The 24,400-nt window shown below is 30.2% G+C and overlaps 1 protein-coding gene across 1 annotated transcript; it reads left to right on the top strand.

The window, feature by feature from the left end:
• Nucleotides 1-20,625: 20,625 nt before the first annotated feature.
• LOC147816427 (uncharacterized) lies at nucleotides 20,626-24,048 on the top strand. Its single transcript, XM_087154629.1, has one exon. It carries the CDS (start codon nucleotides 20,626-20,628, stop codon nucleotides 24,046-24,048), a length of 3,423 nt encoding a protein of 1,140 aa, XP_087010755.1.
• Nucleotides 24,049-24,400: the final 352 nt, after the last annotated feature.

The following is a 24,400-nucleotide window of genomic DNA, read 5'->3' as shown; positions in this document are numbered from 1 at the left end:
ACACTTTATAGCTGCATACTTTGCAATAGTAATTGGATTTACGGATATCTTTTGCATACCGACTGCATTCAAGCCTTTAGTAGCTATAAATTGTGTAGTGACCCAATCTTAACATTTAATCGAGACTCATATTTCATATAAGTTTTAAGCAAATGCTGCTGTTATGATTTACTGAAAGATATTTAGAGATAATTAAATCTAGAATTAGATTATATGATTTATTCTTTTTAAGTAGACAGTAAAAATCGGTCATAAATTATACTGTTTAATTCATTAAAATTGACTACAGAGAGAAGAATATTTAAGCGAACAAAGTAACAGTACCGACGAAATAAGTACAGAAACCTCTCGAACAGCGAGATAAAAACAGTTCAGCTGATGTACTAAATATAGCTGGTCTTTAGCTGTATCTGAGGGAATATTTTTTCTAAAGACCAATACAAGCAGCTATTTAACTTTATAGGTTCCCATTAGGTTGTAGCAAGGAGAAAATTAGCTTGGAATGCGCTTTTATGTGAGTTTATTATCTCGGAATTAAGGGGGAAAATGCATTATAATTTTATCGACCAAAGCATTTTGGTTTAATAGCATTAGTGTAAAGCTGTATTTAGGCTTTCAAATTTGTTTGGCTGCTTATAATTATATGCAATAACAAAGATGCACAGTGCCCCATCTTAATAACCTTGAATAACTATTGATCTATTGATCGGATCTTCACGTCCTTAGACTCAATCTTAATGGTTTGAGGAGTGACCAAAAATATATGATAATAAATTAGTGCAGACGACAGTTTAAGTTTTTAAATCATGAACAAAAACATACTTTCTGTGAATAAGAATATCATTTTTGAAAGATATGGATTTCTGATCCCCAAAATATAGGATCAACCACAATCTGGAAATAGGATTGGTCCCAATAGTTTGATCAGGAGAGCGATTCAAAGTTTGAACCCTTTATATTAATTTAATTTATGGAGAATTTCTCCATATTTGGAGAACGTTTTAAGGAAATTTTTAAGCAAATTGAATAATTTTTGCACACATTTATAAAATTCACTTTTCTAAAGAATAGATTTAAATATATATTTATTATATTTTGATAAATACTATATATGAGCAAAAAATAGACTTTAATAAATATTTATGATTTTTTATTATTTTAGTCATTAATAGTCGAAAAATTTGAAATTATAAGGTACACAATTTTTTATATCATTTTAAATATTGCAATTTTGCATGGCAAAATACAAAATTTGAGTGAAACTATTTGACCGTTTTCGCACAAATGTTTTACTTTGTCATTAAAAATTACATTTTTTAAAATAATGTAAAAATTTGTATACCATACCACTCAAAATTTGTTTGATCATTATTAAATAAATAAATTAAGTAAATTAACCGATCCGCCCTTAATAGTGCATGCGGCGTAATTTTATAAATTATCAAATTTTATAAATGCGTAAAATTAAACAAATTATATAAATGCATGCAAAAATGGCTCAATTTGCTTAAAAACTTCTCGAGATGTGGTGAAATATGCAAAGAATAAATTTAGCATTAAAGAATCGAAACTTTGGGCTGAATCGAAAATTTATTTAGAATCGAAAATTTTCGTCCCTCCTTTATATGACTTTTCTATTCAACATTTGTTTGACTACGGAAACATTTCTACACTACCTCACTAAACTGTATGAACCCTTTTTCCTAGATTTAGGGCTTCCCCTTGTATTTTAGGGTCAGAAATCCTATTCTGTCAAAAAAAAGGCTTGTTTATTTAGAAAAAGTGTGCTTTTGTGTCTGATCTTTCGTAACTTAAAATATCGTCTGTATTAATTAATTAGCGTATTTGAAGACATCTCTTAATTTTTTTAAGATTGAGTCCAAGAACGTGAAAATCCGATTATTAGATCAAAAGTTATTCAAGGTGGCCCGTTTCTTATTTTGCGCTTTATACAATTACTTTTTTTCCCTTCGAGTGTATTTATTTGTATATGTTACTGTCGAATTATTCGCAACGGGTAGTTATAATTTTGAAACAGAAAAATTATCGAGTGAATGATAAAGAAGTAAAAATCCCATGCAGTACATAATCTATGTTTATAATAGTAAACGGAGACCAGGAGAAAAGAACAGTTCCCTTTTCCTTGTCCCTTTTCACAAGAATGACTATTGGATCATCATTTGTCCTTTTTTGACTATTGGCTCACCATTTGTCCATTGGCTCACCGTCCATTGGCACATGACTATTGGATCACCATTTGTCCATTGAACATGCCTCTTTTTCACAAAAATGACTATTGGATCACCATTTGACCTTTTTGACTATTAGATCACCATTTGTCCATTGACTCACCGTCCATTGGCACATGACTAATGGCTCACCAATTGTCCATTGAACATGCCCCTTTTTCACAAAAATGACTATTGGATCACCATTTGTCCCTTTTGACTATTGGATCACCATTTGTCCATTGACTCACTTTCCATTGGCACATGACTATTGGATCACCATTTGTCCATTGAACACGTTCCTTTTTCACAAAAATGACTATTGGATCACCATTTGTTGTTAAGTTGCATCTGGCTAATAACAAAATCTACATTTCTGTTTCAACACGGTTTAATGATGACACTGCGATACATTTTACGAATTTAGTATAAACGGTATTATTTTAACTGCATACATACTGCGCAGCAGTATCATCGTTAAACTAGGATTGTACACAAGATTTAAAGCAATTCGGAAATGAGATAAACGTTTTTTTTTTTCAATTTTTCTGGAAAACACTATTACTTAATGAAAGTTTACTCTCTGTTATCACAGCATTTTGTCCATAAATTTTCTTAAAACACTAAGTATAGATGCGTGAAAAAGAGAAATGAATAAGAAATATTAACTAAAAAATTCTTTAGAACTACAGAACTGAAATAAACGCAGCATCGTAAATTCTATCTCATGAATGACTGTATTCAAGATGCACGGCTTTGGAAATTCACTGCAGCTGTGATAGATATGTTTATTTTCGTCCCTCCTTTATATGACTTTTCTATTCAACATTTGTTTGACTACGGAAACATTTCTACACTACTAACACTAAACCATTTATTGAGACAAACAAAGTTTTATTGGACAAAACAGAATTCTTATTTTTACGATGAATCTGAACTCGTTGTTATTAAAAAGTCTGCTTTTATTTTATATCCAGTTTAAGTTCATATATTTCAAATGTCAGAAATTACTTACATAATTATTAATATCGAAATTCCTATTTAAACTAAATATATTGGAATATATTCTAACTAACTGTTCCCTTAGATTGAAAATTGTAAGGTTTGATTTTCTACTAGCTGTTTTAAAGCTTTTTTTAAATGAACTTAAGAATGTTTAAGACTCATAACAGTTCACAAATTTTAATTATATCGGTTTACAATAAGTTATATAGCAGAAAATACTTTCTATGCATACATCTATATACATGTAGTAAGAAACTGTGAATTATGTGATGGAGGATATATTTACATTTGTTAAACTGGATTAGTTTTACGCAACAGACTATTTGTTTGAACAAAACAAAGTACGAACTCATTACTGGATATTGAAAAAAGTATGAGGTGTTTTTATATCATTGCGTGTACTTAAATTCTAATTTTTCAAGACAATTCTTTTTTTAAGAGAAATATATTTGTCCTTTTAAAAAAGTCAATTGACGTTAGAAATGCTAAAAAAATTTACATTTTTTGAAATTAGATAAAATGTAATTTGATTCAAATTATGATATTTCAAACTTAGTTGAAGACTTAGCGAAATATGGATATAAAAATGATTATAGATGCAAAGATTTATCGAAACCAGACTATTCAGCTTCAGAATTTACAAATAAAATTTTTAATATACTTCATTTGGACATTATTCTTTATGAAAAAAAACCTTCTCCCAATTCAGTTAAATTGCAAACCTAATTTTAGTTATAAAGAGAATATTATAATTATAGGGATTTAACTGCAGATAATATGAACTATCATTGTAAATTAATATAAAAGCAGAACCTTTTTAATACATTCCATAATTATATTGGTACCGGAGATTTGGACACTATTAATAATGATAAGCTGAAAAATAATTAGGTCCTCTGATTTTAAATTTAAACCACCATCTCTTGCTTTTAAAAATAAGGTTATTTTTATTTTTTATTATAAGTTTTGATGAATTCATTTTGAATTTATCATACTAACTTAATTTTTCAAATAAAGTTTCTTTTGAATAAAGAAAAAATATCATTAATGATTTTAAAATTAATATGAAATGAAATAAAATACTTCTTCAAGAAAATTTAAATTTTAAATCTGAACTGAAAAAAGAAATTAAAGATATTCAAAACACTTTCTGTATTACCATTATTGATGAAGGTATAGTTATAATTTTGCTATTAATTGAAATATCTTTTACAAACAACTTTTTTTCTGATGAACTAAACAACAGCATTACATACAAAACACCAGCATTGATATTATTAATAATATATTGCTATCTGTAAGAAATTTGAAATTGAACCAAATAATATTACTAATTATACTCTAAATACACCGAAATCTTTAAATAAAATTTATTCTCTGCGCTGTTTTAATTTCGAAAACTTATATACGAAATAATAAAATTCTTGATAACCGTCTTAAAGTTTTTAGCCTATTTAATCTAAAGGATGTTATTGATTTAGAAAGCTTGAAATTTATCCTTCAGTGTTAACCTAAACAACAATTATATTTTGCTTAATGACTATCGATTTCAGTAAATTAGTGGTGTCCCTCTGGGAAATAATTTAAGTATTAATATTTGCACTATTTTTCTTTCCAAGAGTATAGATCCATTGAATCATTAGGTAATGTTAATAAAAATTTCTCCCTTCTCAGATTTATTGATGACCTTTTGGTTATTAAATTTGATCATTTTGAAATTTTAACTGGGCGAATTTATCCAAGTGAATTAATTCATAGCAAAACTAATAATTGAAATCTTTTAACAAATTTTCTAGATTTTACTCTTAAAAATAATGAAGATAAACACATTTCCTTTAAACTTTTTGAGAAATGGAATGATTTTAATTTCATCTTCATATATATATATATATATATATATATATATATATATATATATATATATATATATATATATATATATATATATATATATATATATATAATTAAATTATCATAAATCTTTTTCTTGAAGAAAAAAAAAGCTACCGTAACAAATTACAGAAGTGAAGAGTTATTGATGTGTAGCGTGTTCTTTATTTTTATGTATCGATTTCCATTCTGGTACTGCTTCTGTTTCATTTTTGTGCAAGTCTACACCTCTTGCTTATAAACTGACTTGTTTTTCGTTACCTATTTCTTGATTACAGTTACTTCTCTTCTTCTATATAGTTTGAATAATTTATACGCTTCTCTAGTCTGACAATTTTCGTATTGATTGGAAAAATAAATGTATTTGATATTAAGCTTATTTGCAAAGAGAAATTATGTGAAATTAAATTGAAAGTTACACTCCTGTTCTTTATCTTATCTAATCATATTAAATCATTATTGTATAACTTATTTTCATTTCTCTTTATCATTTCTTTTCACTCCATATGTTCGTATGAAAATGATTTAAATGTAAATTCAATTTTTTAAATTAAAAATTGGAACAAGTTCTTTCATCATCTAACCTTAAATTTTTAATCATTCTGCTACTAATAAATAAACAGTACTTATTATGTATACTTACTACATTTATATTTAAAGTACTATTATTAGTTTATCTATTAAAAGATGCCGAATATCGTATTCGTCACGTTCAGTGAAATGTTTTAAACTCAAATGAAGAAGACAGATTGTTACAAGTGTTTTCTGCTTAATACAATTAAATATATAAATCAAAGTATTAATTATAATAAATTTTATTATAGCAGATAATTTTCTTTATTAAAACTAAATTCGATCTTATTTATTAAATTGCATTATATTGGCTTCTATTTATAGTTCTATAATTTCAACAATGCATACATTTTCTAGTCTTAAAGAAATAAACTCAAGAAACTGAAGAGGTAAGATATCACTTGTTATAAATATTCATTGGCTTCAAATTATGCAGATGGGAATAAAAATTAGCATATTTTAAGCGCTCATTCTCTAGACTTGCGAAACAAAATTGAGAAGAAACATAAATCATTTGAAGCAAGTCGTGGAGGTCTAATGATTGCGGAGGAAAGGTAGGTCGTAAATGCCCTAGCGATTTTCAATATTGATAGAATTTTGAAGATATACTTAAATTTAATATTGTCAGCAGGCCTAAAAATTACATTGCATCCAAAAAAGCTGAGGGTCTTAATTTCGTAACAAGCTAGTGAAAAAAAAAAAACGTTAAAGTAACAAATTCACTATCAGAATTAGAAAAAGAGGTGTAGTCGGTTAAGCAAGAGCTGAATCAATTATAGAAGGGTTAAATCTACGCATAGCAGCAAGCGAGCAGAGAAAGTCAAATTTGGAGGTTAAGACGTGCTTTAAAATATAGACTTAAGGAACGCGTACCGATGTGTAGATGAAGAACTGCTCAATAGCTATCAAATTTTATTTATACTGAGAAAATAAAATATACCAATATGATTGCAAGAAATGGGATTGCGAAAGATAAATAGTTTTTATTTTTTCAATATCAATATAGAGTGAGAATTAAAGAAAAACGTTCAGAAATTTCATGAAAACACTTACTTTCAATAATTTTTTTTTTAAAAAGTATCTCTTCTTTGCTAAATTTGCATAAAAGAAATAAACAGAAGGAATATTTCTGAACAGACATGAGAACATTAGCATCTGCCACAAAGGAAACAATTTTACACTATTGATTGTATGTTAACTATTCATAAATATTTTTTTAAAAGATATTATTTATACGCGTTACGACACAGTTTATTTATCGACATGTTCTTTTTGCCACTTAAACTGCATTGTAATAAATTCACTTTTAAAGGGCACTTAATGGAATTTATCGTAAACGCTAAAATAGAAATATTTTTCTATAAGAAAGCGAAGAATATAAGGAACAATTATATTTACATTTGCTCTGGTTCTTGCAGCATAACTTTATATATATTAATTTAATAACGTAAACCCACCGAGAAAGGCCACAAATAATAATGAATAAACGAAATTATTTCAGCTTTATTAATAGTGTAGGTATTGATGTTTCAGTTTTGTGCATGCTTTCCTAATGTATTTCGATGTTTTATTGATTCTTTGAGATTCTATCTGATTTAATGATTCTTTTATTTTATCGCATACATAGAGCACGTTCATAATAACTTAACCAATTCTGCTTGAAAAACCATATTTCATAAAACTCTCAATGGCATCAACTGAAAAATTACAACTTATTATTTTTAAATATTAGATTTGAAAAAATTGCATTTTATTCCAGAAAAGAATATGTTTATTTCGTTTACTCTCTTATAATAATAAAATACAATAAAAATTAATCCACTAATCCACTTAATTAATTAATCCACTACTGTAATCGAAATTATTTTTAATCTCGCCCATTATTCATTTACTTGCAAACGTTTCGTAATCCAAATTTTTTTTTCATGAGTCAAGACTCATTGTTCTACCAGAACAATTCAAAATTAACCGAATCGGCTTTGTTTAGAAGGGCTTCGAATTCAATTAACTTGACAGAATCACTCTCTCTCTCTCTCCCTCTCTCTCTCTTATATTGTTTCATATGTCAGCAGCCACTAGTGAACCTCTTCCGGTGATTTCAGCCTCAGTTCAATTAACTGCTCTATAGAACATTCGTGGAGTGTTAGTTTAGGATTGTATATAAAGATTCTTAATCATTGGGCAATTGGATAAGACCTATAAACCTGTAAGAACACTCGTATCACGCAAAATAAAAGAGAGTAACCCGATAATTATTTTTGACCGAGTATCACACAGTCGGACTCAGATTTAATAGTTTCATGGGTTAATTTTAAATATGCTAATAAATTTGTCCCAGGTGATATTTTAGGTTAGAAAATCAAACTCAGAAACACAATTTCTGTAAATCAATCAAAACATTGGTGACGTGCGAAATATAAAAAATAGAATCCCATAGTTCAGTCAGGAGAGCGTTTGGAAACTTCGTTTAATATTTATATCCATTTTCGCATAATTTGTGATATCTTTGGAATTATGTATTTAAGCGATTGCGTGCAATCATGAAACTCCTTTATAAAAATTAATTATATGTAATAAAAATATTATATCAATTTATTATTTTTATTGTTTTTTTTAAAAAAATTTCCAAAATATTTTGAATATTCATCGTACAAATTTTCTTTAAAATTCTATATTTCTAAATGAAAAAAATTGAACAAAATTGAATTTCGTGACATAAAATTTTCAAAACGCAATATATCTTTAAATTTGTATTTCTCAAATTTCAATTGTGGATTTTATAATTTGAACTGATATAAAAAATGTATAACATTAGCATGTCCAAGGACTTAAGTAGACATGATCTAAATCAAACATAGTTTTTATCACTGCTGTTTTTGTTATCTTGAACGTTGTCGTTTCTCATTTTTTAAATTTGAATTTGGAGCAGTACCCGACTTCTGAAATTCCATTGAACATTCTCTCAAGCAAATAACCATTATTATCAGTCATGGTTGTTAAAACAGATTAATAGAAATCCCGTTGTTTATTTCATCTAATTTTATATTGCAAGCTTAAGTATATTTTTTGTCCATAGATATTGTCCAAACCTTCCAATATAAAACACTTTCAGATTGCATTAGTTTTAAGTAAAATAAATGAAGAAAGGGGGGTAGTAGTCATTACGGACCGAACTATTTTGGACAATCGCTGTCGTGTAGTCGTTTTCAGTTATCTAAGTAGGCCCTGTAAGCTATTTTAGCTTAATTCCTATCTTGATAACATTATCTAGTTTGGACATGTTCCAACAAGATAAATTCTTAGTTTCCCGTTTCATCCATTTCTCCTTTTCCAAACAAATAACTTACAGCTTCATCCTCAATCAATGCAATTAAAGTAGCCAGCTTTCTCATTAATGCTATTGAGTAAATCCTATCAGAGAGGATGAGATACCCGGAGAAATCATTGAATGACTACTAGAGAAAATTATAACAGAAAATCATTTGGATACAAACTGGCCATTCAATAGTACCATTACCGGCACTTGTTAAGTTCTCATCACCCGCAGGAAAAAAATTCAATTTTTAGTAAAACAAAGAAGGCAGTATTTATTTTAAGTTTACAAGTTTTTAAGAAATTTGTTTTTTAAGTTATTTTAAGTTTATACAAGAATAAGTTTCTAAAGTCTAATAAAAAAATAGTGCGTGGAGTCCCTCCGTGCGGAAGAAGTTAAACTTCGCAACCTGCGACGTTAATTGTAGAAGAATCAGCAGTCGTAGAAGGATCACTAGTTCTATTCAACGACTCTTTTTCCTGCTCCGCTCGCTTCCGTGCTCTGTAATCACGGTAATATTGTGCACTTTTCCCTCGTGGACCACTTGAACCAGTGGAAGTGCTTGTGGTTGCCTCATCGTCTCACCTTGGAAATTGTATTTGTATTAATAATGTATGTGAATGCGTCATAATGTAATTTCAGAAGAGAAAACCTAACAATCAATTGATATTCACTATGACATAACCTTAAATCCGTCGCATTGACCGTGGGATTGTTTTCACTCATTTTTTACAATTGTTATCCACTAAATTTGAAAATAAAAAATACTACCCTATTAAATTATATGTGTATCAAAACAAACTAAAAAAATATTTATAAAAAAAATTCAAAATAAAAAACAATATTTTTGAAAACCACGTTTTTGTAGTAGAGAAAAATAATTAAAAAAAAAATTTGAAAAGCGAAAAACGTGGGGCGCATGAAATACATAACAGTAATGTTATATTAGTGTGTGTGTGTGTGTGCTGTTGAGAATATGTGTATGTATATCTGTAATTGTAATTGTATCTGAATGTAGATGTGGAATATGCTTGTGTATATGCATATGTATGTAGCTGTGCATGTGTAAATGTGTATAGAAAATGTGTATATATATGCGTATATGTTCTGTTATGTATTTCATTCGCCCCACGTTTTTCGTTTTTCAAATTTTTTTTTAATTATTATTCTCCACTACAAAAACGTCGTTTTTAAAAATATTGTTTTTTATTTTGAATTTTTTTATTCTGAATTATAATTTTTTTAATTTTTATTTTATATTTTTTAAAAATTATTACTTCTTAATTATTATTCTTCACTACAAAAAACGTGGTTTTTAAAAATGTATATTTTTATTTAGATTATTTTTCTTAGTCAAGAGTAGTCAAGACTACTTCAAGACCACTACTAAAATAATAGAACTTTCATTTTAAATTAGGGATACGAAAATCTTTATAGAAAAACAATACCTTTACGACTTTCATTAGTTTTATGCTGATGACAACCAAAACGATCTGGAAATAAATGAGGAAAAACTGGATCCTACCACGTGATTTTTCAGCCAATAAAAATACTCCGACAATAAAAATCTTTTCACCTGACATGTAATACTAATTTGAAATAATGGAATCGACAACAAAAGACAATCTCGAAAATGATTTTTTTTTTAAATTTTAATTTTATTTTACTTTGTATGTCTTTTTTCTCTTCATTTTCATGCATTGTCATCCAATTCGCGATCGCAACGCTCGAGTACGCCATCTAGCGGGAACCTGTAAATATCAGACATTAATTTATCACGTTTTCATTTAGTTCCATCAAAATCCTTGGCCATGACGGACGCCATTTTCTTAGCAGCAAATAAAAATCAAAATTTCTCTAAGGAAAAGCTGAAGAACTTGAAAAACCAACCAGAACATGCCAAACATTGAAGCAGAACACGCCAAGCATTTGAAGAACAATTTCTTTATAATTTTTACCTTTCTATTACCAACAACAAAACTTACAATTTGATGATCACTTGCTGTTACAGATGTGTATATTACGGTAAAATTATTTTTTCTGTCTTCAATTCATTACAAATTAAAATGAAGTCAACATTGCTTTCGTCATTCCAATAAATAAATGTGAATTCAGAACTGCAAGAACTGCAATAGTTATAGAATATTCTTCTTTGTTATAGAACAGTATATATTTCTGTACCTATATAATTCGGAAAACAACAATAAAGAATCAACCAAATTACTTGAAATAGTGTCATTTGTGCTGATGATTAATAAATTTTTATCGTTTTCTTGGTAAGTATTTTTTAGTTTTGAAAGAATAGATAATTTCAACTAGAATTCAGCTGCTCTGTTTTTAAGCTACATATTCAAATTCATATCGAGATCTTACAATTATAAAATTTTGATGTGTGGTACGTTATCTAAAAGTAATAAAGGGATAATCTATGTACATATTATTTGAAAATAAAACTTTCAAACGAAGAACATTTCATTTGGAACTCCGCGGATTTATAAAGTAAGTGTCATGATTTTTATAATAAAAAATTAGCTTGTAAATTTCGCGATCGCAACGCTCGAGTACGCCGTCTAGCGGGAGCCTGTAAATATCAGACATTAATTTATCACGTTTTCATTTAGTTCCATCAAAGTCATTGACAGAATCAGACGCCATTTTTTAGCAGCAAATAAGAAACAAAATTTCCCGAAAGAAAAGGCCGAAGAACTTGAAAAAAATCTCCAGAATATTAGTAAATCTTTCAGGAACAGAACACGCCAAACATTTGAAGAAAAATTCCTCAATAATTTTTAATTTCTATTATCAACAAACTTGCAACTGATGACTTCCGATTTCGGATACTGTTACAGATGTGTGTATTAAGGTAAAATGCATTTCTTCTGTCTTCAATTCATTACGAATTAAAGTGAAGTCAACATTGCTTTCGTCATTCCAGTGAATAAATATGAATTCAGAACATACAGAATTGTAATAGTTATAGCCAGGGCCGGATTATACCTTTCGTAGGCCCTAGGCACAGAGCCGGATTATACCTTTCGTAGGCCCTAGGCATAGCCGTTTTTGCCCCCCCCATTCCTCCCCTCTTTCCCCGCTAAAATTTTCTTGCATATTTTTTTTTTTACATTTTTATTAATATGGGTTTTAATTTACGAATTTGTTTATCTAACTTTATCTGCAATACCGACATACTGCCGATATTGCAGTTGATATCGATAATACCATTTTTGGTGAAAATTTACTCTTCCGATTTAGAGGAAAACTTTGTAGATGAATTTTTACTATTTTCAAATTTGTATGAGCATAAATCTGCACAAGAAATGTTGAAGGCTCAAATTAAAGATAAACTTGTGAATACTTTTCCTAACGTTCACATTGCATTAAGAATATATTTGTCGATTCTTGGATCAAATGCAGAAGGAGAAAGATCTTTCTCCAGATTAAAATTTATAAAAAATTATTTGCGTTCAACAATGAATCAAGATCGTTTGGCATCTCTCACACTTATGTCTATTGAATACGACATTTTGCGTAGTTTGGAATTCGACAGCATAATACAAGATTTCGTTGAATCCAAAAATCGCAAAAAAGTAATATATTAGATCATAAGATTCTGCAAAATAATTTATTACCGAAAAATGTTATATTTTTATTTGTATTTTCATAATTTTGTGCAAAATACACTTGTTTTTAAAGCTAAATTATTTTGGTCAATAAATTTTTTTCTCCCAAGTTTTTCGTAGGCCCCTGAATTTCGTAGGCCCTAGGCACGTGCCTAGTGTGCCTATAGGATAATCCGGCCGTGGTTATAGCATATTCTTCTTCGTTATAGAATAGTATATATTTCTGTATCCATATAATTCGGAAAACAACAATAAAAAATTATCCAAGTTACTTGAAATAGTGCCATTTGTGCTGATTCTTAATTAATTTTAATCGTTTTCTTGGTAAGTTCGTTTTAATTTTGAAAGAATAAGTTCAACTAGAATTCAGCTATTCGGTTTTTAGCTACATATTCAAATTCTTATCAATTATAAAATTTTGCTGTGTAGTATGTTATCTAAAAGTAATGAAGAGATAAACTATGTATCTATTATTTGAGAATAAAGTTTTCAAACAAGGAACTTATCATTTTGGAATTCTCCGGGAATTATAAATCAGGTAAGTGCAATGATTTTTACAATAAAAAATTAGCTTGTAAATATTTTTTTTTTCATTTGATGATGGTTCTCTACAGAATGGTTTTTTACGTCTGATTAAGAACTATAGGATTAATAAACAAAGAAACAATATGAAAGTTTTTATTTCAATGTCAAGAATTCTTAAAATCGTTTTTTTATCCTATGAATTCTTTATTTTCCGTTTTTTAGTTTATAATTTTTTGATAAAAATTGTTCTCAAAATACTTTTTTTGAAAAATTAAATGGTATAACATTATGTGTTTATGTATACTTCTTGTATATTCCAATGAAGTAATATGATTCAGAAAAATATGGAATAAAAATTTGGTACTTACGTATTAACGCCACCGCCGCTACAGATTTGGCGGTTTTTAAGTGCCGCCAATCTACACTTAAAATTTTTGCGACAATTCATAAAATAAAACACTTCATTTAAAATCAAAATAGTCAATCGGATTTCGGTGGAAAATGAGCCGATATAGAGTTTAGCATAGATTCAAAACAATCATATCGCCATATGAACTCTGATAAATAAGATTCCAAATGAAATAACATTTCCAAAACGTACGTTTACCAAGATAAAGTTTCATGTTGTGGGAATTGGTACATTTTCGTTTTTTCGGTAAAATATTTCCCTCCTGAAAAAATAAAATTGCATCTTGTTTTGTTTTTAGCAAATCCCAAAGACGAATTTTCGTAGCACTAAAAATGGCGACAAAAAAGAATTGTTTTTTTGTTTTTGTTTCGTCAGCATTCTTTATTTTACGATTCTTAGTTTCTAAATAATGATTTTTATTGAAACTTGAAATTTTTTGATAAAAATTGTTGTCAAGAAACTTTGTTTACAAAATTAAATTTCATAAAATTATGAGGCTTATGTATAATTTTTGTTCATTTTAATTTTTGAAGTAATATGATTCTTAAAACTATAGAATGTAAAATTTAAATGGGCTTTTCATGTTATATCATTAAATTTAGTAATACTATTTCTCGGGCATTAGGTTTTAACTCTTATAAGAATATACATAGTTTTTTCTGTTAATGTACAAATATTTTTCCGATGTGTTTTGGATATTCCTTCTCTAATAAAAAGAGATACCATTTTGTTTTTGATTGCATAAGAAAGAATATCAAGCATTTTTCTTTTTTAAATTTAATAAGCCACATTAAAGAAGGAACATTGCAATGCTACACGCTACATTAACGACGTCTCCAGAGTAACTGAATGACGGTTCATATAGAAATCGCAGGTATGCGTCTCATACAACAACGCCCCCTATAGTTCGTTGCGATCGCGAACAGTTCTCTACAGAATGTTATTTTACGTCTGATTAAGAACTATGAGAATAATAAGAAAAGAAACAGTATGAAATTTTTTATTTCAATGTAAAGAATTCTTAAAATCGTTTTTTATCCAAAGAATTCTTTTTTTTCTGTTTTATAGTTTATAATTTTTGGATAAAAATAGTTGTTAAAATACTTTTTTTGAAAACATAAATGGTATAACATTATGTGTTTATGTATACTTCTTGCATATTCTAATGTTTCAAGTAATATGATTCAGAAAAGTATGAATAAAAATTCGGTACTTATGTACTAACGCCACAGCAGCTACAGATTTGGCGGTTTTTAAGTGTCGCCTATCTACACCTAAATTTTTTGTGTCAAATCATAAAATGAAACACTTTATTTAAAATCAAAGTAGTTTATCGGATTTCGGTGGACAATGGGCAAAATATTTCGCTCCTGAAAAAATAAAATTGCATCTTGTTCTATTTTTGGCAAATCCCAAAGACGCATTTTCGTAGCACTAAGAAATGGCAACAAAAATCGAAGAACAAATCATTTTGGAATTCTTCTGACTTATAAAGCAGGTAAGTGTTAATTTTTATAAAATAAAAAATTTTACTTTTAAGTAGTTTTTTTTCTTATTTGACGATAGTTTTCTATAGAATGGTTTTCTGCGTCCGATTATGAATCAAAAAAGAGAAAACATGAAAGCTGCTTATTTTAATGTAAGGAATTTTTAGAATTGGTTTTTTCTTGTTTGCTTTGTATGGTAAGCATTCCTTATTTTACGTTTTTTAGTTTCTAAATAATGATTTTTACTGAAACTTGAAATCTTTTCATGAAAATTGTTGTCAAAAAACTTTTTTTACTTAATTAAATTTCATAAAATTATGAGGCTTATGTATACTTTTTGTTCATTTTAATTTTTGAAGTAATATGATTCTTAAAACTATGGCATGTAAAGTTTAAATAGGCATTTCATGTTATATCATTAAATTTAGTAAAACTATTTCTCGGGCATTAGGTTTTAACTCTTATAAGAATATACATATTTTTTTCTGTTTATGTGCAAATATTTTTCCGATGTGTTTTGGATGTTCCTTCTATAAAAAAAAGAGATACCATTTTGTTTTCGTTTGCATAAGAAAGGATATTAAACATTTATCTTTTTTAAATTTAATTAGCCACGATAAAGAGGAACGTTGCAATGCTACACGCTACATTAAAAACGTCTCAAGAGTAAATGAATGACTGTTCATATAGAAATCGCAGGTATTAGTCTCATACAACAACGCCCCCTATAGTTCGTTGCGATCACGAATTCTGAAGTATGCGCGAAATTTGAAGTTTGTGGCTAGTCGGGAAGTTAGTTCAAAATCGATTGCAAAATTCCACCCGGACAGACATACACGAAGGCAAGTTTATATAAACGTGGTAAAAAACAATACTCTTATGACTTTATTATTTTTATGCTAGTGAGAACCAAAACAATATGGAAATAAATGAGGGAAAACTGGATTCTACCACGTGATTCCCCGGCCAATAAAAATGTAACGTTAAACGTTTAACGCAACCTTGTTAGAAGTCGCATAAGAAGTATAACTTCAATAAACTTAGTTTTCACGTTGCGCTTTCAACCCAGATCGAAATTATAAATGAAAATCACCTTTAGTTTTCCATTGGATGACTTTTAATGGCACATTTTTAGTCAAAGAAGTTCGACAATAAAGCATTTATCAACAATAAGTGGTGTAACCAAGTACTTCTTTATGGGTATTGTATTTTTAATTTTATTATTTTAAAATAGTGTTAAATTATAGCTATTATCTTATGCTTAGAGCCTAATTATGTAATACTTGGTATATCATGAAGACATTATAATAGCCATGAATAAGGTTATCGGAATTAGCTTATTATTGCTTGTGCTTAAATCAATCTATTAGCAAGTAAGCTGAAAACAACAGTCGCAAAAAAATAAAAGAAAAATGAACGTAGCTTTTTTTTAATGATTAAAGATAAACGAGTACAAACAATTGTACATAAACTATAGTTAATGAAGAGCATTCACAAATGTCAAAATGTAGAATGAAAGTGTGAAATACAGTGATTCAGAAAACAACTCACTAACATTAAATAAAAAATAAAAAAAAACTGAAGTGATTAGATATTACGTAATTAAAAACTTTATTCACTTCAAAAATATAGAAATTGGAAATAACAGTCGACGTGTTTCAAGCACTTCAAGAATAAGCACTCATTTTCAAGACCAGCAATACGTAAATGTTGACGTGAGACGTAACGTTTCAATTCTGATAAATCTTGAATATAGGCATCTATTTTTGAGAGTTTGAAAAATGTCGACTGTTATTTCCATTTTGCATATTTTTGAAGCAAATAAAGTTTTTAATCAAGGAAAATCATCAATATGTTGCGAGGGAAAAGTGGGTTGACAAATTGGGGAGAGGGAGTAATAGATAATCACACGAAGGGAGCTAAGTAGGTGGGAGGATGGGTGAAAACTCCAACTGTTAAAAGACATAGGAACTAAAAATAGTTTTCAATACCTGCAATGGGTTCTCAGCTCATCCCCAACACTATGAGGTAAAATTACTGGTCACCCAAATCATTAGGGCCACTTAATATAAATAATGGTGTTCAAAAACTTAGTTTTGTGAATCGCCACTTTTGTTTGCCTAAAACGCGTGTTCCAAAGCATGTGCTTTTTAACTTCTCAGACTATTTTTTATACGGAAAACAGTATTGCACGCGACGTTCGGATTGTTATAAACCGGTTAAAAATTTAGAGGACTCAATTTGGTTATCAAAGGTTTCATTCAAGTTAACTTAATCTCGCTTTGTTTTAATTTATGGTTGGTTTTAATTAAAAGTAATGTATCTAATATAATTTTATGATGGTGATTTTAGTTCAGATTTTATTAATTAATCTGAACTAAATGAAATTATAAATTTATTTTGTTAATAAGTATTAATTTTGTGTTACATTAATTAAAAAATTCAAATTCTAAATTTTGTTATTTTTAAAACGTTATACGCAATACTTAAACTATATAGGAACTTACTTGGAGAAGACAGAAAAGTTTTTCGTCATTTCAGAAATTAACTGTGTTCCGAATTTCTGTCTCATCAAAAGAGGGCGTTGTAATCGCAATAATTCTGTAATCACTTGTGTGGCAAGCTATGGATAAGAATGGATGGCTTATTGGAAAATCCATAAAGATATTGTACCATCATTTTGTTGTTTTTATTGCTTTACTATTATTAAATTTGTGCTATAATCAAATATGGTCTCTTTATTCAATGCAGCCATTTGTCACTGAATCATTTTACAACAAATTATAGCGTTTATCATGTTTTGGGAAGTGCTTCAAATTAAACACTTCGTTAATAATACAGTTTTTTTAAGAGTTTAGAATCTTCAATTTTTGAAAAAAAGTAATCACTATTTATATTGTTATTTACTACTGACCACCAGCCAGTAACACAATTTCTTTATTTAGTCCCATACCCTCCAACTTATGAAGATTTTGAAAATAATTCTTTCTAGTGGTAGCGAACCAAAGTAGAAATTTTTAAAGCAAATGGATCTCTCATAAAACTTTTATCAGAACTTAAGAATATAGCCATATGGCCTGCACTTTTATAAGTAATAGTGGACAAGTTACGCTAAAATTAATTTTTTTTAAATATTGAGACATTAATTTTGCTACCGTCTGAAAAGAAGATTTCTGAAACTACGGGAATTCCGTAGCAGTTGGAGGGTATGTAGTCCTATACTCACCACGACTGTTTCTTAATTCCCTTCTTTTCTTAGATATTATCTTGTTCCTAGCGTGTTCTCTCCTCCCTAGTAGTCAAGTCACTTCTTGTAACATGTTAGTGATTTTTTCTTCTTTCAACTCACGTGTTTCCCTCTTTTGTTCTGTGTTTCGACACAGGGTGTAAGAATCGTCGACAATAGATGGCGCTGCGAGATACGAAAAAACTTAAGAAAAAAAAAGAAGCTGGGGGCTGTTCTCTAGCTTGGTGTGAGAAGACTGGAATGTTCTATGATGGAGCGCGAAGTTTCATTGATTATGTGATTAATTACTATTATTTTCTATATACTTCATGTTTGTGCCGTGGCATAAGAATGCATCTAAATAAAATCGTTTATGCCAAGAAAGGTTTATGGTGAAATCATTTCACATTGAAAAATCTGAAAAAGAACCTGCGAAATATTACTGGCGCAGCCGCCGAAGATGATGCAGAACCAAAAACCAGGTGAGAGCTCACTTTATATTTGTAAATGTATGCTCCCATAAATAAGTAATTATAATTATTTGGGCGAAAATTATACAAAATGGAAATTAAATGTTTGTGTTCCGACATGGAACATTAATTTAGTTTACTCGTCAGAGTACGAACACGCCAGTGTTCTAAAGTGAATTCTTTTACTCGCCAGAGTACGTAGATAGCATATTTCTAAAAAGAATTTGGTTGTTCTTGTTGTTTTGATTTTTGTCCCAGATAATTGAAAATTTTATTTCATTATATTGAATTTATTGTGGTTTTTAAGTTCTGTTTTGGAAATTGTTGGAAGCACGCCAGTGCATAACGTATAGCGTGGTATCGTAATTGAAAATTTTATTTGATAAAATTGAATTTATTGTGGTTTTTAAATTCTGTTTGGGAAATTATTGGAAGCAGCATAAAATATAATGTTGCAATCGTATTTCGAAAAATAAAGAATGCTGAATGATCTATTATTTATATCAAATAAGATTTATTAAACCAAACAAAAAAAAAGCATAGGTTGTATCAAATAACGGAATATAATTTGGCGTCAACCAACCTTGGAAGTCTCATTCTAAAACCATTGTTTTGATTCTTTTATTTTTGCATAAAATGTTTTTTTTTATTTCTGAAAGAAGAGGCAAGTGTCTTTTAATAAGAAAAAAAATACAAAACTGAGTTTGTTTTATTCTATTTGATTATTTTGATATTGAATTGTATCATTGTTGAATTTTTTTTATACGTATGATATATTTTGTTTTCGTACATTTTAATGAGAAATTTATACGAAAGTTATTTATAAATTTCTTATCGCATTTAATGATTTAAAATATTCAGTTAAAGTTTTCATTCTCACGTAGAATTTGATTTTTGTTCTAAGAATAATTATTTTGGTTAAAATAATTTTTATGTTTTGAATTTGTGAACTTGTAGGAAAGTATATATTATATCTAGTGTACACAAAGTATTGATTTAAAATGTTCATAAGTGTTAAGGTTTGTTATATAAGGTTTATTATATAACAAATCGATAACTGAATATTACAAAGTATTCTCAGTATTTTGAGGTTGTTAATTTCGTTGTGAGGTTGTCAAAAATAGACATTTTCTATAGATTTGTGAATGATGTTCATTTATGTGTTTCTTTTAAGAAATTATTGGAATATTAATTAGGAAGTAGTCAATTTTTTCCGTTAAATTTTTTTTTTATGACTGAGAATTATTAAATTTAAGCCATGGCATTTTTGGGAAAGGGTAAAAAGGAGGATTTGATAACGTTGGCCACCGAATTAGAAATTGATGTGGATCCAAGTATGAAAATTATAACACTAAAAAACAAAATAACACAAAATGACACATATGATGAAGCGTTTGCCAGAGAAATGTTTTTCTCAATTGTGGAAGAGAGGAAAAGGAAGGAAGAAATTGAGGAACAGCGAAGGAAGGAAGAAATTGAGGAACAGCGAAGGAAGGACGAAATCGAAGCTCAGCAGAAAAGAGAACAAATGGAATTTGAGTTGAAAAAACTTGAAATTGAATCCCGTACTCAACTAACTCAAACTTCATCGCCCAATGGATACGGACAACATAGCGTTGACTTAATTAAGCTCATTCCTAAATTCAAGTTAAGGGATGATGATATCGTGATTTATTTATCTTTATTTGAAAGACAGGCTAAAAGAACAGGGATTGATTCTAAAGACTGGGTGTCATGTTTATTAACTTGATTGCCTTCTGAAATCATTCAACTAATTGGTAGAGAATCTGAAGAAAAATTTGAAGACTACGAATACATTAAGACCATCTTATTAAAGAGATTTAAATTGAATCCTGAAAGTTTTAGAAAAAAGTTTGTGATGCACCAGAAAAGCACTGAAAAATCGTGGAGGGATTTTTGTTATGAAATCACGAATTATTTCGAAGAGTGGATTGATGGACTTGAAATAAAAGACTTTGCTAGTTTAAAAAATCTCATTATCACTGATCAACTTAAGAAAAAGATACCTCATGAAGTAAGAGACCACCTTCTTGATGAGTGGGCAAATTTCGTTTCTCCAACCAAATTAGCGGATAAGCTTGACGAATATGACAGTGTACGTAATGATTCAAGGAAAACTACTGGAATTCCCTCAAAAGACAAAACTAATGAAAAGTGGCGACCTCGTTCTCCACCTTCAGAAAGAAATTCAAGAAACAAATCATTCTACAAACAGGGCTCATCAAGCGCATATACACCCCGTAAGAGTGATGAACTACAGAGGTCGTTTTCCAAACTATCTTGTTATACTTGTGGAAGAGAAGGCCATACATCCAGATTTTGCCTTAAAAATCGGCAACCTAGAAACACTCCTACAACTGCCCAAAACAATCTAATCCAATCGTCACCACTCCCTTTAGAAAAAGAAAAACCAGAAGTGCTAACTGCCAAGATTTCTATTCCTGTCTCAAAATCCGTGGATATATCTGGAAACATAGATGATTTAAAACTCGTCAGAGTTAAATGCGGAAACGTGGTTCTAAATGGCATTGTAGACACAGGAGCCCAGATATCGGTAGTCCGCGAGAAGTTAGTCGCCGACATACCTTGTGAAGGAGAAAGTAAAATAGAGATATCTTCTGCTTTCGGAGAAAGCGAAGTCACTCCACTGAAAATTTTCCAAATGAAAATAAATGACGAACTTCATGGTAGTGTACCTATCACCTGTGCTGTTTCAAAGAAGCTGGTAACCGATTTGCTGCTAAGTTCTTCAGTTTATGAGATACTGTGTGAAAATATTGAGCTTTGTCACAGTAATCTTCAATGGAATACCTCTTCAGAGGGGGAAGACTCTAGCGACGAACCATCACCATTGAAAGAAAATACTTCAAATTGTGCTGTCATTACCCAAATTTCACAAAAAGACATTAAGAATGCAAGAATGGAAAATGACACTAAATTGGATTTTAAGACTCTTCAAGAACAAGATGAGAGTCTAGAAAAATGCTTTGAATGGGCGAAAAGGAACAGAAATGCTTATACAGTTCAAAACGAAATTCTACTTCACTCGGAAAATATTTGTGGCGAAAACATCAAACAAGTTGTGTTACCCTTAGAGAAAAGAACAGAAGTTCTGAGAATGGCTCATGAAATTCCTCTTGCTGGTCACCTCGGTGAGAAAAAGACAACTCAACGAATTAAATATTCATTCTTCTGGCCTACTATCAAACAAGACGTTAAGAAGTTCTGTGAAAGCTGCAAGGAATGTCAATTGAAGAGAACAATCACATATAAAGATAGAATTCCAATCCAACCTATCGTCAGACCAGAAACACCCTTTGAAGTATGGAGTGTTGATTGCATTGGACCGTTAGAACCACCATCCAGAAGAGGTCATCGGTTTGTGATATGTGCAATTGATTTATGCACTAGATGGGCAGAAGCCATCCCTGTTAGAGAAATAAGTGCAAAGACCACATGCAACGTCCTGATGAAGATTTTTTCTCAAACCGGATTTCCGAAAATGATTTGTTCCGATCAGGGAACTAATTTCACAGCCAAACTCACCCGATCTTTTGAAGACTTACTTGGCGTATGTCCCAGATTTTCCACTCCCGGACACCCCGAGAGTATGGGTGCTGTCGAACGATGGAATAGGACTTTAAAAGAAATGATGAATAAAAATATCCAGGAACATGGAAGAAATTGGGACCTACACCTTCCCTATCTTCTGTTTGCCTACAGGGAAGTGCCACATAGCACCACTGGTTTGTCTCCCTTCCAGATGGTGTATGGAAGACTGCCACCGGGACCTTTATCCTTATTGAAAGAGATCTGGACAGGCGAACGTAGCGTTCCAGTCACTGCATCCCGCTCAATTGAAACTTACCTACATGATCTTATCGGAAAAATAAGAAAAGCTCATGACATTGCAGCTGAAAACTCCAAAATCTCTCAAGACGGATACACATCAAGATACAACTTACGGTCTAAGGATAAGACTTTGAATGTTGAGGACAAAGTCCTTGTGCTAATTCCATCGTCATCTCACAAATTGCTCAGTACTTGGCAAGGACCAGCTACTGTAATCGAACTTACCAGACCTCACTCTGCCAAAGTCGAAATGGAAAACGGGAGTATAAGGGAACTCCACATAAATAAATTAAGGCCTTATATTGTTCGAGTGGATCATATTGGTATCATTTTCGACCAAGATGAAGACTTTGGAGATATCCACTATGCACCAGCGGATCTTATGGACAAATCTACTGAAGACTTATGGACCCACTTGCAAAATATGAAAGGTGACCTGAAATATTACCAGCGAAAGGAACTATTCAATGTGTTAAAATCATACACCGATGTTTTTAGTAGCAAACCAGGTCAAGCCCATGTCGATGGTCATGACATAAGAGTTACAGCAGACTGCAGTCCGAAGAGATTAAAACCCTATCGTGTCCCCATTTCGCTACAAGACGAAGTTGATCGCCAAGTTAAAGAATTACTAGAATGGGATCTAATAGAACCCAGTGACAGTGAATGGGCACATCCTGTGGTATGCGTTGCAAAAAAGGATGGTAGCGTTAGACTGTGCATTGACTTTAGACTTCTGAATAGCTTCACAGTTCCTGACGCATATCCAATGAAGATCGCAAAAGACCTACTTTTTGAAATAGGTAAAGCCCACTTTATAACAGTAATCGATTTAACGAAAGGGTACTGGCAAATCCCGATGAAGGAAAGCGCCAAACCATATACAGCATTTGTCACTCATGCTGGCCATTACCAATGGAAGGTCCTTCCGTTCGGTTTAAAGAATGCTGGAAGTACCTTTCAGAAATCCATGGATAAAGTACTAGCTCGCCATAGACGCTACTGTCGCTCATATATTGATGATGTGGCGATATTTTCTAGATCCTGGGATGAACATCTCTACCACATCGACCAGGTGGTTCAAACTCTGCGAAGTATTGGTCTAACCGCAAATCTAGAAAAGTGTGATTTCGGAAAGAGTCACGTGAAGTTCTTAGGCCATATAATAGGTTCTGGCACTCACTCTCCAGATCCTGAAAAAGTAGAAGTCATCCAAAATTTGTCTAAGCCTACCACCAAAAAGGAAGTTAGAAGTCTATTAGGGCTGGTGAGCTATTATAGAGAATATATCCAAAATTTTTCTGAAATAGTTCTACCTTTAACGAACCTTACTAAAAAGAATGTTCCGAATAATATTTCATGGGACCAGTGCCGTAACTTCACCCTTTGGGGCCCTGGGGCTCAAATTTTTGCCGGGGCCCTTTTCTAAAACTTTGTGTACTCCATCTCTAATCGCCATTTTAGCTACTTATGTATCATGTTGAATAATATATTTATGAAAATAAGTCACTTGTTCACATAGAAATGGGATTACAAAATATTGCAAGTTGTAAATTTAACACTAGAATGTAAAATGTTATAGTATTTAAAAAAATTAATTTTTAATTACAAAACACAAATAAGACATCTAAAAATAATTACAAAATACATACTAAACACAGATTTTAAATGTATTTAATGGTTCTAGTTTGGTAGATAGATTTATACACTTAAGTTTGTTGATTATACATCAGTTTGCATTAAAATAAATGTCTAGAATAAAGATTTCATATTTAAAATTT

This window comes from Parasteatoda tepidariorum, chromosome 1, assembly GCF_982258835.1.
Source record: "Parasteatoda tepidariorum strain Cologne lab strain chromosome 1, Ptep-v5.0, whole genome shotgun sequence".
Classification (NCBI taxonomy): domain Eukaryota; kingdom Metazoa; phylum Arthropoda; class Arachnida; order Araneae; family Theridiidae; genus Parasteatoda; species Parasteatoda tepidariorum.
The sequence above is the reverse complement of the archived record's forward strand: the minus strand, read 5'-3'. Positions and strand labels throughout refer to the sequence as shown.

What these genes read in the sequence shown, in the direction of transcription:
- LOC147816427 (XM_087154629.1), top strand. Translation starts at nt 20,626, where the DNA reads ATGCACCAGAAAAGCACTGAAAAATCGTGGAGGGATTTTTGTTATGAA.